Source organism: Heliangelus exortis, chromosome 1 (genome assembly GCF_036169615.1).
Source record: "Heliangelus exortis chromosome 1, bHelExo1.hap1, whole genome shotgun sequence".
Lineage (NCBI taxonomy): Eukaryota > Metazoa > Chordata > Aves > Apodiformes > Trochilidae > Heliangelus > Heliangelus exortis.
In genome coordinates, this window is record NC_092422.1 from 69,793,258 (window position 1) to 69,811,240 (window position 17,983).

General features: G+C 35.5%; 1 protein-coding gene across 2 annotated transcripts in view; it reads right to left on the reverse strand.

Annotated features, from left to right (window-relative positions):
- The window catches only part of NLGN4X (neuroligin 4 X-linked), a 147,492-nt gene that overhangs the window by 74,387 nt on the left and 55,122 nt on the right, over positions 1-17,983 (reverse strand). Inside the window, exons 3-4 of one of the 2 annotated variants that reach the window (XM_071747574.1) lie at positions 6,348-6,407; positions 3,357-3,509 (exon numbers count right to left, since the gene is read on the reverse strand). In XM_071747574.1, the coding sequence (XP_071603675.1) occupies positions 3,357-3,509; positions 6,348-6,407 (213 nt within the window). The remainder of the gene's footprint in view (positions 1-3,356; positions 3,510-6,347; positions 6,408-17,983) is intronic. The other variant, XM_071747584.1, reaches the window with a different exon arrangement.

The window sequence follows — 17,983 nt, forward strand, 5'->3', positions numbered from 1 at the left end:
TTCCTGAACTGAGGGGCCCAGAACTGGACACAGGACTCGAGGTGTGGCCTCACCAGCACTGAGTACAGGGGCAGAATCACCTCCTTGGACCTGCTGGCCACGTTGTTCCTGATACAGGCCAGGATGCCATTGGCCTTCTTGGCTACCTGGGCACACTGCTGGCTCATGTTCAGCTTCTTGTCAATCCAAACTCCAAGGTCCTTCTCTGTCTGATCTCTCAATTATCTCAATCTCAAAGCAGTAGTTGGAGGAAATAAGTTGCATGGCCAGCAGGTTGAGGGAGGTGATTATTCCCATTTACTTCTTTCTCTCATGAGACTCCACCTAGTGTACTGCATCCAGTTCTGAGGTCCCCAGTACATGCCATGGACCTACTAGAGGAGGTTCAGAGGAGGGCCACAAAAATAATCAGAAGACTCAAACACCTAACACCTCTCCTATGAAGAAAGGCTGAGCTGAGGTTTTCTCAGCCTGGAGAAGAGGCAGCTCCCAGCAGACCTTATTGGGACATTTCAGTATTTAAAGGGGGCATATAAAAAAGATGGAGAGATCGTTTTTACCGGTGATCCTTTTTACCTTTTTTTAGGTGATAGGACAAGGGGGAATGGATTTAAACTGAAAAAGGGTAGATTTATATCAGATTTAAGGAAAAAAATGTTTACGATGAGGTTGGTGAGACATTAGAACAGGTACCCTAGAGAAGTTGTGGATGGCTCCTCCCTGGAATTGTTCAAGGCCAGGCTGGATGGGGCTTTGAGCAACCTGAGGTAGTGAAAGACGACTGTGCCAATGGAAGGGAGACTGAACTAGATGATCTTGGAAGATCCCTTCCAATCCAAACTATTCTTTGTTTCTATTATTTGTCTGGCTAATATCAAACAGTGATTATCTATGGAGTCCTAATGATTTTCAGTCTACTGCTGTTAATGACAAAATACAGATTGAAAGAAAAATAATTTAATGTGCTCAAGAATAGAACAGTGATAGTATAAAAGTATATAATGAATATTCAGTAAATAATAACTGTGATCAATTTATATTCCTCCATCACAGGAGGATAATAGTGATAGAATTGCACATCTCTGTCATTGTTAGTGTCCTCTTGTATACAGCCTGACAAATTAAACTGAAATATATCAGATTTACAGAAGATAATACAAAGGAAAAGAAATGGATACAAACATTGTAAATCTTCAAAAATATATGTCATAATAATTATGCTACTCTCTTAACTTTACACATAAAAGTTGTGTTTCTTTCTTTTTTTTTACTTTTTTTCACTTTTGGAGGTCACATTTCTATTTCATATGGTTGTTTACCTGAATAAATTTTTTTTTTTGCTTTCATTTTTACTGTCTCTTTACATTTTTATTTTAAAAAATACATGGAATTCACCTAGCATCGTCCAACGTCTAGGCAGAGCCTATTGTGCTCTCAAGGTTCATATTTACATTTCACCGAGGAAGAAAACCAGAAATATGTTGATGAAATACAAATTCTCTGATTTTTAACTGCTAAATGCATCTTCAGTTTTTATAATTCACAGACCTTCTATAACAAGGACTAAATTCCATTATGCCTAAAAATTTCTATTTGCCACCACATTTTTCTTAATCCATTAATCACAGTTACTGCTTTTCAATTTTTATCTAAACGTCTCTGTATTATACCTTTTTTTCCCTAAATGCCACAATATAACAATTCAGCATGGTTTAGGTTTTGTTTGTTTTCAGTGTAAACACATAAAATAGGAGCTCATCAATGCAAATATTGCATTTTTTTCTTTCATATTAATATGAGGCAACTGGACAAAGAAACACTCTAAACTACTTACAATCATCTATATCCTTCAACAATTTTAGCTTTAAGAAAACAAGAGAAAACCTTTTAAGAGACCCAGTAAATAACCATGCTTACAGGCAAATAACTATTACCAAATTTCTGGGTATTCATTTTATTTGACAACAACAATCCTTTTTTTAAGAGTCTCAAATTCTTCACTTTCCTATCTTGAATACAAGATTGCATGAATAAATATAACAAAACACCTTTTTATATTCCTCACTTTATATTTAAATCTGATTTGAACACAGAAAAAAATGCTTTTGTATTTAAAAGAGAGTCAAAATCAGGGACAAGAAAAAATTTCTCAGTTCTCTGATGAGCTAAAGCATTGCTGAAGCACATTAACGACAGTAGTAGATAATTCAACAAAAGAAGTTTCCTCTGTTCCAAAATAGTGCATGCCAAGAATATTAATCAGATTTGCTGTTAAAAAAACATGATGAAAAATCTTCATAAAAGCCATTCTATATCAAAAACCACACACAGCAGTATTACCATACCTTGTGTATCTGGAAATATGAGCATTCTAGCAGTCTCTATGCTATTCTCTAAATGCTACCTGCCCTCTCATTAAGAAAAAAATATTTCTAATTTCTGCTATTATGAGCAATTTTTAAAAGAAATTTTTTGTGGAAAAACAGAACAATGAAAAAAAACCCCAATAATTAAACATTTATTTGGGGAAAAGTCTCATGCACACCAGCATTCAGGAATTGGAATCACAGAGAAGACAGAAAAGATTTTTGGCCTGTGGACATGGATCTAAGGATATTTTGTTAAGTCTGACGGAATGATATTTACAATGTCAAGAGGATGTAGCTCTTGTTCTGTTTGAAAGACAGAAGTATTAATTTATCTCAACATAATAACTCATGATTATGGAGATCATTACACTTAGGAAGATAATTTTACATCACTCCTTGAAACCTCTTGACTCTGTATTACCTGCATCATGAATTCTATCAGTGTATATATACTGTATTGTCTGGATTAACTCTATATCTTCTGCCCTAGAAAATATTTTGGACACACATAAAATATGTAGAAATAAGTAATATTTTCCCCCTTCCTACCATTACCAACTATGTTGAAATGGAAGAGTACTCATTCTTGATTAATTTTCTTCCTTTTTTTTTCTTTTTATGATGGAATTGAGAAAATTTTAATGAGGAAAAGATACAAGCCCTCAAAACTTGTTGAAGCACTAAACTAGGAGGAAATACTATATGATTCCATATTTAACATAAGCCAGCACTAACATCATTATAAACAACCGGTCATTTTTGTCTGATGTAAAGGCAGCTGTAAAAAGAAGGGGTTATGAAACCTAGCCCGGTTTCCGTAACGTATTGAACAGAATTCAAAATTAATACAATACAGTCAAACTACCCACCAGCAAGAATGTTCTGTTTTAAAACCAAAACTGGCCCAAGGATCTATGATTCATCGGTAGATAAATTAGGCAGTAAAATATTTATGTGCAACTGGGGATGAAGAAAAGAGCCACTTACCTAGAACACCCAGCCTGTAATTGAGAGTGATAACAATGACATTTCCATAGCTTGCGAGAATGCTGCCATCAATCATATTTCCAGTACCCTCCATGTAAGATCCACCATGGATGTAGACCATAACAGGTTTCTTGCTGTTCTGATCATGAATGTCTGAAAAAATTCAAGTAAGGAAAACATAATACAGCAATAAAAAATAAGGAAATATGGCATTAGTGATTTATAGCAATACTAAAAATATTCTGATTGTCTGTGTTTTCAGTGTCATCACCACCTCTTTAATCAGCCAGTTTACACGGTTCAGGATCATTCTACAAGCCCAATACTTAATCTGAATATCTCTCTTGGTTACTTCAAATACTGTTTCTTCTGTTCTCAGAACACTTGAAATGCCTTCAATAATATAAGGAATTTAGCCTGAATATAAATATCTAAAAGCCTAAAAAATATCAAATTATGGAATAATAGTTTGAGGGTTTTTTAGAATATTTGATCAAGTATATGCAAATTTAGAAACACTTGTACATTTAAAAATAAAACTACAATCATAACCCATACCTATTCCTCACTGAGACATAACTGTTGAAATTCCATTCCAAATAGTTCAGTAAGAGATAATATCCCAAAATTAGCAAACAGTAAACAATTCCTTCTTTCCAATAGCCTAGGAATTAGCAAACAGAAATGATGTGAATTCATAGCCCAAGTTTTTGGAATTCAAGGAAACTATGTCTTTTGTTTTGTACTTTTCCTTATCATGGTAGCTAAGCCTGAAAGAACAACCTTGAATTAATGTTCCTTAATTGTATCACAGATATTTTGTGTATGCATAAAAGCGCTTGACTTCTTTCAGACAAATAAACAACTTTATCTTTATTTCTAAAAGAGAGTTAAATTTAATTAATAATTGTATTTTTGTACCTCAGAGTGAGCTATAAAGATGCAGTAATCAATGATTAATGTATCTTTCTCTAATAATAAAAAGCTAGGCTTCTTCCCCTATGGAAATTCAGACTACCTAAATTAGGAACCTATGTTCTCCTTAGAAACAGTGGGAACAGAGCTAAGCTCATTTAAAAAAGCAAAAGACAATTCAGTGAGTAAAGATATATACCTTTTACAAACAATTCAGTGTATCTGTAGGTGGGATAGAAGCACAAAAAAACAACCAACCAACTAACCAAAAAAAACCCAAAACTGAAACCCAACCAAGCATAAACAAACAAACAATAAAGAAATAAAAATCCAACAAAAAATCCCAAGAAACAAACAAACCCAAAAGCCCCAGCTGTGTTCACTTTTGGGTAGGATAAACATATTTAAAAGGAGAAAAGGGAAGTGGAGAAAGAAAAATCTTAACTAAATACCTAGAGGTAGAGGACCTGAGTTTTATTTCAAGCCTTCCAAAACTCTTCCTTTTCCTCAGGCTTATTAGGAAAGACTCTTAAGATACTAAAAATGTGATCAGCAATAAGGCATCACATATCCTTATCACATATATAAGGAAATAAGGACAAAATTTTTCATACTGCAGGCGGTGAGACACTGGCACAGGTGGCCCAGAGAGGTGACAGATACTCCACTCTTGGGAACATTCAAGGTCAGGGTTCTGTGCAACCTGATGTAGTTTAAGATGTCCCTGCTGACCACAGGGGGAACAGACCAGGCGATCTTTAAAGGTCCCTTCCACCAGGTCCCTCTGCAGAGCCCTCCTGCCTCCCAGCTGATCCACACTCCTCCCCCAGCTTAGTGTCATCTGCAAATTTGCTAATTGTGGACTCAATCCCCTCATCTAAATCATCAATGAAGATATTAAACAGAACTGGGCCCAGCACTGATCCCTGGGGGAGCGGCCACCAATTGGGTCAGCACCGTTCAGCACCACTCTCTGGGGGCCTCCAGCAGTTCCTAACCCAGCACAGAGTGCTCCTGTCTGAGCCCTGGGCTGACAGCTTTGTCAGGAGAATGGCCAAGCATGTGAGAATTAAGAAATGCATAAACAGTAAGCTACCAATTAATTAGAAAATATTTTTCTTAAAGTGGTAAATATGTGAAGTAAAATAAACTGTCCAACTAACTGTAATGAAAAGGAAGGGGTAGAATTGCAGAAGATTTCATTACTTCTTTCTATTTTGGTGCATCCTAAACAGTTTTCATGTGCCAAGGCAAGAAAAAAGTATTTCCTTGTAAAACTTTTCTGGGGTACTTTACTGTGAACTTTAACATTTCCTTTCAGGGAATCCAATCCAGCTCTGAAAGAAGTCAATGAAAATGATTGTCATTGATTTCAGTGGGAATGTGGTCAGAGTCAGAACAGAAGTATCTCAAAGCCTAGCTGATTACAGGAAAACACAATAAAGCAACAGCAACAGCATCCGCTATTTCTGTGTTCTGAAATAAACCACATCCTGTGAGAAAAAAAAAAGAAAAAAACGAAAAAACGAAAAAAAAAGAGAAAAAGGAAAAGTAAATAAAACTGGCGAAGACAAAGCACAATTCAACTTCATCAATGTACATCATGTGCACTGGGGAAACGGTGGAAGTGAAAGGAAGGATATATGTGAGTTCTTTAATGAATTTCAAACAGGTGAATTTACAAAATGTGTAGGAGGGAAAAGAGTACATGCATGTTTTAAAGTTCCATTTTCTCGACCTAAGAAAGAATATGGTGGAGAAAGTATGTGGTTTCAAATAATATTTATGTTACTCACTTCACACATATTTAGGAATAACCTTTACACCTATGTCACAGGGGAACTGCAATCATCTATATGGTAATTTAAAAAAAAAAAAAACAACAATGGAAGTAATTTCTAAAGAAGAAAATAAAGAAGCACACTGAAGTATAAACTGAAGTGTGCTTCTGCAAACAAGGGACTAAAAATTATGTTGAAATAATAGAAATAACAATAACAAATATTATTATTATTACAAAAATTAAAAAGTTTATGTTCATGCATCAGGGTCGAGCTTTGAAAAAACAAAAAATACCTTCATCTTCACCACGATCATTACTGGTTATATCATCTGCGCTTTTCTTTGTGTTGGCTCCTGGGATCATAATGGGGAGGGGAATAAAGGGAAAAAAAGAGAATTCAAAAACAGCAGGTTCTCAAAAATAATTAAAAAATAACCACTAGTATGAAAAAAAAGAAAAATGTAACAAAAATAGCAAAATCTGTTACATTTGAAATTGAAAAATAAAAAAAGATGCAGAGTGCACATAAACATAAAATATCAAGAACAAATTGAAAATATTTGAAGAAAAATGTATTATATTCTGTGACAATGCAGTTACTTCAGTTAAAAGTGATTTCTGCAAAAACAAAATTCTATTAAAAAAGAATATTATTAACCAAAAAATATATTTAAAAATTTACCAAATTATGGTTTCTACATAAGAAATGCAATTTACTTCATTCTGTTCTGTAAACTTGAAGAAATAACGCCTTCAGTCACCATCTTCAATGACTTAACAATTTATTCATCCTCATTAGGATTTATAAAGAATTAGTAACAACCTGATTTTATGCTGGAACCAATGTAAATAAAGTTATTATTGAGTTTTACACAGTGAACCAAGACAAACCATACAATCGTCCTTAAAATGTAATCTTACTTTCCATATGAGCAAAAATATATTTAAGACAACAAACTGTAAACAAAGATAAAATGGAGTTGAGTGAATCCCAGGCGTGAAATTGGTGCAAAAGTATCCATATTATTCTGCATTTCATGCTCTTTAGAAAAACCTAGAAACTAAGCAGATACAGCTACTTACCACAATAAAGAATTTTCACTTATTTATTAGAGGATTTATTAAAGAATATATTTGATTTTGTTTTCAATATGTTTTCTCAAAACACTTCTGAAGTGTAGGCAGGCACACACAGACACACAGACACACACATACACACTTATCTACACACATGCTATAGCATGTGTTTATGGGAGCAATAGAAAATAAATATTGTTTTCCTCACCCCTCTTCCTTGGCAATACTATTGTTTTCTAACTAAAAAAAAAAAAAAAGAAAAAAAAGACACTAAGCTATCCTTGCACTACATCATGCTCACTCCTGTAGGTAGTAAGCCCTCCATAATGTAGAAGGTTACTTATTAAAGCGTGAAACATGAATAGGAAATTCAATGTCTATTTTAATTTAGAAATTAAATATGACCACTGAAAAAATAAAATGTCACCACTCTTAACAATTTTTTCCCCTGAATATATTTATCTGGAAAAGTTTCAAAAGAACAGCATACTTTATTAACTTGTTTATCTATGAGTTTGCCTAGGAAGTCTGCATGTACCACAGGGACATATTTAGCTAAATTAATTATTTTAGTACTTCTTTTTATTCTACTGTTCAAATGTCCCTATATCCCTCAAAATTCAAGCTTTTCAGTAAATCTCAGTCCATAACTGTAAGATAGAATGTAGTTAATTGCTATTAAAGTACTTAAGATTTGTTAATACACACAGTTTTGGTTTCTGTGCACCAAGTCACTTGAGTCTTCACAATACAGACAGAATACAGATATTCTATAGAATCTTTCTGAAAACATTGCCATTATATATTTGACTCAAGATGTGAAAAGCCGTGTCTGAAACTCCATCTCCACAAAACCCCTGCATTTCAATGAAGTTGTGCACAAGATACTGTGTATGTATTACACAAGTGCATTCAATTACCTGTATAGAGTACATAATTAACTAGATAAAATATCACTGTTGATGGAATGTAGATGTTCTCTCCATTTTTTTGAGAAATGTCAGGTACAGGCTCTAGATATCAGTCACCATCCAAGATTTGCCCTTTTAAAAATAATTTTCTGTACTAATTTTAGTCCAGTGAAAGCTGAACCCTTCGTTTCTCAAACTGGGTTTCTAACACACTGGATTTTGTTTTTATCCTGTGGGTACTAGTCATATAATCATAGAGCATAACCATAGAATCATTTAGGTTGGAAAAGACCCTTTAGATCATTGAGTGCAATTGTTAACCATGTCTACAGCACCACATCTACCCATCTTTTAAATACTTCCAGAGATTGTGGCTCAACCTGGGCAGTGTTCCAGTGCCTGACAACTCTTTCAGTAAAGATATTTTTCTTAATTCCCAATCTAAATTTCCCTTCCTGCAAACATAGGCCATTTTCTCTTGTCTTAAATCTTGTTACTGAGTTACTTAGGAAAAGTAACAAGCAACAATCCACCTTTCTACAACTTCCTATCAAGGAGTTTCTAAGAGCCATAAAGTCTCCTCTGAGCCTGCTTCTCTCCAGACTAAATGTAATGTGGATATATTGAAAACAAAAACAAATTGCCTTTTGAATCAGCAAAATTACATCCAAGCTAGCATGAATCTCTGGCATAGTTTGCTCTCTTTAAAATGTATCAAACTTATTTCTGTTAGCAAATCCCCTTCAACACTGGCCCTTTCTCTGTTTACAATCTTTAAGTATCAAGACTAATCTCATCAAAATGCTTTTGATAAGCTGCCAGACAGCTAATGCAAACGGGTAGCAGATACAGAATTAAAGAATTCCAGGAAAACCTGAATACAAAGGGAAGACGTGAATTTACCTATTTGCAACCTCTGGCAATAATTTATGAGAAGAAGGAACTTTTTACAATAAAAATTCAGAGGAAAAAAGGGGAAAATCAGTAGCAAACTGAAGCAAAGAGAGGTGAAAAGAAGCAGAGCACTAGAGACACCAGTGACTTCAAAGAGACAGCGATCCTGGTGGTGAGGAGGTGACACTTCGGAGTGTGAAAAGAACGCTAATTCTTTATTTTTTTTTTAGTTTGTTTAAAAACTGGTTTTCCCTGCGTTTCTCTGCCAACTCTTTCCCACAACCCCCTTCAGTGTGGTGTAGTTTTCCCTGAAATAAGCCACAACAATTCGTTCAAACCATAAAGCTGTTGACTTCTGCAATTTGTAGGACACATATGCACAGTGGCTAATATTTCCTCACAAACAAAATATCAAATATTAATAGTTATGGACTGTTAGACTAAAGAACCCCAGCTCCCTCAGGCACTCCTTGTAAGATACTTTGTCTAGACCCTTCACCAAGTTTGTCCTTCTCTAAGGTGCTCTACGGTCCTCCATAATGTAATGGAGGGCAGCAATCGAGGTGTGGCCTCACCAGAACTGAGTGCAGGAGGACAATATTTTCCTTTCTCCTTTTCCCAGGCAACCCTCAGCAAGACAAGAGGGGATGGTCTCAAGTTGTGCCAGGGGAGGTTTAGGTTAGATATTAGAAAGAATTTCTTTACAGAGAGGGTGATCAGACATTGGAATGGGCTGCCCCGGGAAGTGGTGGATTCTCCATCCCTGGAGATATTTAAAAAGAGACTGGATGTGGCACTCAGTGCCATGGTCTGGTAACTGCAGCGGGAGTGGATCAAGGGTTGGACTTGACGATCTCTGAGGTCCCTTCCAACCCAGCCAATTCTATGATTCTATGATTCCTGCTGGCCACACTATTGCTGATACAAGACATGGATGTAATAATGTTGGTAAGGAACTGAGAATATCAGAATGTTGTTGTTGGAATTATTTCAATAGCACCAAACCAACATAAGATACTCAAGAGCATTGTTTTGAAAATTTATACTGATCCTTAGAAATTATAAGCTTCCAGAAACGTATTATCTCATTCAGCAAGGAAAAACTGGGGTTTTTCAATACGTTGCCTGTTTTCTGTAAAAAATATTAATTCATTTGTCCTGCAACTTCTATTAGATTATTTTGAGGTTGCACTTCAAGTGGTTAATCCAGGAGACAGAATGATGATGTAACTCAGAATCTCCTATTGCTCAGGAGAATTCACTGTCTGCACTAGCTGCTTGTGCTACAAACCAGCAGTTCCCTCTGCTCTGGGGCTTCTTTTGGGAGCATTCAGTGTTGGGGCATTTTTATTCCCCATATATTTATGTAATGATTAATAATTATAATTATTTATATATATATATATATATATTACATATATATATATTATATATATATATATATATCATATATATCATTATCTAGGATGCCCCCCCAAGTTCCTCCAAATGATCATCCTGCTACATGAGGATCAGCAGAGGCAAGTCAGATATGGAGATGCACTCTCTGAATCCTTCCCAATAACCAATGGTGTGAAACAAGGCTGCATCCTCACACCCACTCTATTCACAATCTTCTTCAGCACGATGCCAAAGGGCCACGGCAGATCTCGATGAAGAAAATGGCATTTACATCCAATATGGTACCAACGGGAGCCTATTCAGCCTCAGGGGACCGAAGGTGACACCAAGACCCTAAATCCCCATGTCCCAGAGTTGCTTTTTGCTGACAATGCCACCCTCATTGCTCACACAGAAGCAGCTCTGCAGCACATAACATCCTGCTATGCAGAGGCTGCAGACTTTTTGGGCTGGAAGCCAACTTGAAGAATACAGAAGTTCTCTACCAGCCTGCACCACAGGAAGACCTCCGTTATCCCCACGTCACCATAGGCAAATCAGTCCAGCAGTTCAGCTCTCTGGGATGTATTATTTCCTTGGACAACAAGATCATCAAAGAGATAGACAAGAGATTAGCAAAGGCATACAGAGCATTTGGAAGACTTCATAAAAGAGTCTGGAGCAATAAACACAAAGATCAGTGTCTACAGAGCCGTTGCACTGTCTACTCTTTTACATGGGTCTGAATCATGGGTCATCTACCACTACCACCTGTGACTCCTTGAATGCTTCCATCAGTGCTGCCTCCATACGATCCTAAACAGCCATGGGACTGACTGTGTGACCAATGTCCCTGTCCTTGAACAGGCAGGGGTCACCAGTACTGAGGCCATGTTACTGAGGACTCAGCTGTGCTGGGCAGGGCACGTCTCCAGGAAGGAGGATCACCCCCTCCCTAAGATTGTGCTCTATGGTGAATTTGCCACTGGCTGCCACAGCAGAGGAGCCCCAAAGGGAGATACAGGGACTCCCTGAAACAATCCCTCAGCTTTGGCCATGCTGACTGCCAGCAGTGATTCCACTCTGGCCTTCAATCAGGAGACATGGAGACACCATCCATAACACTGTTGCCCCCTTTGAGAACACAGTAGAATCAGTCTCGAGGAGAAAAGACATCACAGAAAGCACCGTGCCTTGGCTGTCCCCTCACAAGAGACTTTCTGCTGGGCATATTGCAACCCCACGGCCTGTCCCACATTGGCCTCATCAGCCATCAGCATGGGGAGAGCCCTTCTGAAATCTTCGTTCACGAAGCCAAGCCTTGATATATGTAATAATCATAGAAGCACCAATTTTAACTTTCACTTCCCACACACCAAGAGAACATCATCATATTACAACCTTTTGCAGGCTAAGTGCTTCTTTATCCCACATAAGACCAAATTGTAAATCTTAACAGCAGTTCTGGAAATGGCAGTAGAATGGTGAGCAGGGAGATAGTGGTTGTTTAAAGTAATAAAGGCTTAATTCCAGGAGTATCTCCATTGACCAGCCTAGGTTATGACTGGAGTTCTTGGTTTGCAAGGCTGGTGTTTCACTTTTTATGCCAATGAAAAGTACCAAAGAAAAAATATTTCAAAACCTTAATAGGATGGGAAATTATTACATTATTGAAGATAACATTTTCATAAAAGTTCATGTTTGAGAAAGTCCTAAGAGAAGACCTTACTGTTAATGATAACTGGAAAAACATGTGAATTCATCACGTATATATTAAGTCCTAGGTGACCTGTTTTCATCTGTACTACAATTCCTTTCATTTCTGAGTTCCTTACAGAGCTGTGTCAAACCTGTTTTGTAAAAGGTTTTTTGCCCACCAGAAAATGTCATTTTTTTTTACACTATCCAACTAGAATATAGTGGGATAGTGCAGATTCAAAGTAATATAGGCACATATGAGCCTGATCCAAACTCATGCCAATCAACATATCTGTAATAATGAGAGACTACTTTTTTTCCTAAGAAGCTTTATGTGCAAATCAGTCGTCAACTTTAATTCAGGAAGTATCTCTGTTTATAATATAGTTTTTCACTCTGAAACACTGACTGCTGTGAATTAAACACAGGTGCTGCTAGAGATGATTTAGTGGTTAAGGTGGTGTAGGAGTGACATTTGGACTTGATCTTAATGATCCTTGCCAACGATGATGATTCTATGACATATTTGCTAATTAACTTTAAAAAAATACTTTATTTCATTTAACTATGAATGTAAATTCATCTTGTATGCCCAGATTAATTTCCAGTGCTGTGCATAGATCTATCACAAATGAAGAAGTCACTCTACTGTAAGCACATCCTCTGGTTCATAATCCGTTTGATAATGAATAAAAATCTCATTCACAAACAGATTTTCTGGAATTAAAAGTCTTCTCATGTATTCACCATTTATTCTACATCTTCCTCCAATCAGAAAATATGCATCATATATATGTAATATAGCCAGGTCCCATGAATGAAGTTTAGCAGAGCTTGCATTTTAGGTATTCATTTTGAAGACTTCAACAGCAGAAAAAAATTATCTACTACTGCTTAAACTGATGCCCTTTCTTTACATTTTATATGTAATTGCTCCTCTGTCAAACAGTATACGTTTTGACCCCATTTAATTTTGGAAAAGAGCACACCTTTCAGAAACCACACAATGCATTCTAAGTTGTATGACCTCCCAGTTTCACACAGAGCATGCTCAACCTTCTGGAAACTTCCAGCTCAAATCAGATTAATACAGGATTTAATAGTCATTTTCTCAGTGATATGTCTTATTTATACAGCCATTTCAATAGATCTCTAAAGTTCTTAGTTTCTTATCCCATGGGAAGTATCACAATTTTACAATGAGCTCAAGTCAACAGTTCACTATAGTCTTGAGGGAAAAACAAGAAAGAACTGGACTTTCCTTTCTGCATTTCTCCCAAGACTGGTGAGCAAGCTTTACTTTGCATCTCCCTTAGTGTACAAACCTTTATGTCAAAAAAGAGGGATCAGTCAGTGCAGGAGTCTCGCTGTCATAACACTGTCCCTGGCTCACAGCTATGGCCAAGGCCCTTTAGCTACCCTTATAGTTGTACCAAGAAGTTCTTATTTGGCAGCTGAAGAAAGATAAAGAGAGGTGTGTAAGCATTTAAAATAAAACTGGAGGGAAAAGACTATTCAGATTTACATCTTGGTAAAATGTCTGAGAAGCTGACTGGATCACCTGCATTAGGAAAGGAAGCACATCTATATAAGCACCTGGATTTTTCAAAGTCTCTTGATTTGAAGAGACATATACACATATTGTCTAGATTTAAAAGAACAGTTATTTCTTAATTAGTTACTGAACACTGACAACATGGCTGTGCAACTGTGTGTAGATCTATATATGTGAAAATATGTAGATCTATAAATACAACAATGCTTTATATAGCGAAAAGTCTTTCAGAAAGAACATACGTTTATTCTCTGGGACTACCTTCCTATAATGTTGCTAAAATGAAATTATAATCTGTTAACTGTACACATAATTTCAACAAACAGCCACATTTAAAGATTTTAAAGCACTCTTTGGTTATAAATTAGATGCCTTCCATCTCCTAAATAATATCAAGTCTTTTCTTCCTACTGCTCTATGTCAATTTTAGAAAGCTGACAAAACATCTATGTAGATACTTCTATTGGGAAAGGAAAATTTTAAGGTTGAAAAAGTTATTGCAGAAATAATCTGAAATTCTAATAACTGCTCTGAACTCTACATTGCCTATAGTATTAAATTACATAATGACACATAGCTTTGTTATCATCTCTGTGTGTATTAACTGTTTCATATATGAAGAATGAAAGCAGGATGACATTCTTAATATTTTATAGACTGCAGTACCTTGTACACTGTTCCATCCGAATAAAGAGAAAAAAAATACTTCCCCATGCCCTAAATTATGTACTTCCCACGATCTATTTTCCTGAACAGCAGTTAAGTCCATTAAATCAGGCCACCACTCATTTTCATGTGTTTTAAATAAGGTTATATCATTCAACAAGTTAATATAGGGTAATGGAAAATATTAATTGTCCCCCAGAGTGATTGCGTTGTCCCATATAGTGCCACACAAGGATGCAAGTACTTTTCAAAAGCAGGAATGCTGTGAAAATAACTGTTTACTACTTTTTAATAACAGTTAATAGTTCTGTGATTGATATGGGCATTCCTTTCCTTATGAGTTTATTCTACACCAGTACATTGATACAGATTCATCTCAGTGAAGAAGTAATTTTCACATAGATTCCAGGGTAAGCAAAATCTTCAATCTACCTGTATAGATGATATGTGATCCTGATCACTGGCTAGGACCAATAAGAGCTTACAAAAATACCCACAGTGATCAGATAGGTGATCAAATGAATTTTTGTTGTCTACATTCTGATTATGCTATTCTGTATTAAGCAGCTGACTGCTATGGACTCTTAGTCATAGAATATAAGATTGGAAGGGACCTCAATGATCTTATAGTCCAACCTTTCCTGGCAAAATCATAGTTTAGACAAGATGGCAAAGCACCCTGTCCAGCCAAATTTTAAAAGTTTTGAATGCTGGGGAATACACCACTTCTCTGGGGAGGTTATTAAAAGACTCAGAATATAAAACTTTAGGTAACTGGCAAATACAGAATCCTTTTCCTTTTGTCAGTATTTTCAGAGTTTCTCATATACTTCATTGTACGAAAGTGAGCCATTACTCTTAAGATTGTCAAAATAGGCCTAAGATGAAGATAAACACTGCCATTTACACAGGAAACTTGTCATAGTTACTAAAAGAAACACACCTAAAAGCTCTTTATTATTCTGATGATTTTTTTTGTTATTTATTTTATTTGGTGTATATATAGATTGTATCTATTAATTCTGGAACAAATTATAAAACTAATAGGCTTTATCTTTCATCCTGTGTTAAAATAATTTTGGTATATATTTTTTACCAAAATAAATTTCCTTTGAATAAAAATTACTGAAATTAGTAATTTTTTAAACTAAAAAAGTAAAGTTCAACAGATTGTTATCATTGATAGCTATTAATATATAAATTATATAAAACATTATTATTTTAGAAAATACCTTACTACAAAAATTCTGTTATTTTTAAATACCTTTCTTATGTAAGTTACACGACATGTAGAACTTGAATTCTTCTGAATACAGTACATTGCTTTGACAAACCCATCTATAATGGCTCAAAAGAAAGAAGACATTGTGCAGTCTATCCGTTCAGTGACCTCCAGCAGATAAGGAGAGTGTTTCTTGTGTTTCTTGCACTTCCCGTATAACTGAATCTGCTCTCTTTGAAAGAGCACTGGACTGAGCCAGCAATGCTTACTGATTGAATAATGAGAAACTCATTAAAAAGCATAAACCTACCATCTAGTAATTTAAATTAATTCAGACAGAAGCTTATTTTTTTTTTCTGTACAAGCACCATGAGAAACACTGTTGGTACTCAAACAGCTTACATTTCTCTGCTAAATTGGTTCACACGATGAGCTGTGACTCTAAAAATCGTAACATGTCTGACTGCAATTGCTTTAACCCATCTTACCTCCCTCTTCTGTGATGCCATTCTGAAATTTGGAAAAGACACCTACATGCTACTTTCTTGAGTTACAACAGCCAAAATATAATAATCGGTTTGACATACTGAGATACACTCTTTTCCTTCACGTTGCATGTGCTGCCAAAGCTCTTAGGCACATCCATCACAAAAGTGTATGAGAAGTCCTACTGACTTCAAAGAAAATGCCAGTGTGCTGAGCTTCAGCACTGTGGTCAACCTGGCTTCAGTCCTCTCTGAGGACTGAGAATGTGAGTTCAAGTCTACAGTGAGTACTACAGTAAAGAGTCAAGAACATGAGAGCTCCTACAGGATATATAAATCCAATTGCAAAATTTATCCAGAAGGATATGTATTAACACTGCACTGGCAAGTTAGTGGGTATAAGATATGGGTAGAGTACCATTAGTGGCAGAGGGGTATAAGGTTGTTAGCATAATAAATATACTTCAGTTAAGCATCCAAGAATGCATAAGACTTCCGAATTAGAAGGCACAAATCAACATTTACTATTAATTAAAATCCCCGAGCCTAAATGTAACTACGCTCCAAGTAACGTAGGTAAATATACATTAAAGTAAGAATTCAGTAATGTTGACCTACTACCTGTAACTAAAGGGTGAGTACTTTCAGATACTCTTAGAAAAGTACCTAAAATATTGTGAATTAATCTGTAAAAAAAAAAGTGTATTAATAGACATTTTTAATAGCTAAAGTTAACTGTTACAGCCTTTCTGCAAACATCTGAACAACTCAAGCACTTACTCTGCATTTAACAGCTGCTGGTGAAGTTGTGCAAATTCTCCATTTGGGCATTTGTAGGCACCACTGGAAGCTGTGAGCTGAGTAGTCATCCTAAGAATATCTTTAATGATTTGATGCAGCTATTTTAATTCTTCATTTTGAACACAAGCTCAATTTCAGTTGCCTTTAGAGAATTCAGGAGAGTTGTGTTTGTTTTTTCAGTGGATCCTGTGAGAATGTAATTTTATTCCATTCTAACATATATAAAGGTATGGGCACAATATTCACTAGTAATTTTGATGCTTACTATATCTATGACATCTTAATTTTTGTTTGGAAATCATGGAAGTCTTAGTTACAAGTAAGTCAGAGGTCTGTGTGAGACATCCAAAAGAGATACATGCAAAACTTTATTCAGGTTTTTTTGCGGGAAGACGTTCAGTTTTAGAACATACTCCAATGTTTTCAATTTTTTTTCTACTAGATTTCAAAGATATATTCATCTAAACACAACAATGTATTAATTCTTACTGCAATTAACAATATCAAACCAACTAAACAACTACACTATTGAACAATGTTAATAAAAAGTTAAAAAAGTACTTAAAAATTAAAATAAAAGATGGGACAGAAATATAGTTACTTAGGGAAAACTAGATCTATGGTAGAGATGATGCAGAGCTTTATAATTTGAAATATAAATTTTTAATTGTTCTAATATTTCTAAAAATATAAAAATTTTATTATTATAATACTTCTAAAAATAGTACGTGTGCAGAACAGATTTTCCTAGGACTGAATATCAGAAAGCCTAGAAAATAAGATATAAGTTGGAAAAGAAAGTTCATTTAAACATTTTATTCGCTATTACTCAGTACTGAAAACAAAAACATTGAAACAAAAATCTTTGCCAAACAAAAATTAGTGGCCTTATCCCAAAGAACTTATGCTGTGAGAAGATACCAAAAGAAATACTGAATGCCAGAACTTCCAAATAAAACACAGAGAAACCATGCTTTTTCAGAAGTAGCTCTTTCATTCTACTTTTTCATTATTTCCACAGAAGAATAGTTGAAAACCACCAGATATTAAGATTAAGCCACTTTAAAAAAAGAGTGCACCACTATCCATATGTCAGGAGATTAATTTAGAGGGCGATAAGGAAGGAGCTGAGGAGCAGATCATGTCCCAGTCTCACTAAGATCATGGAAATAAAATAGAGCAGATCTAGACTTGAAGAAAAAAATTCTAGAAATGAGACAGAAATTTCCTTTATGTCCAT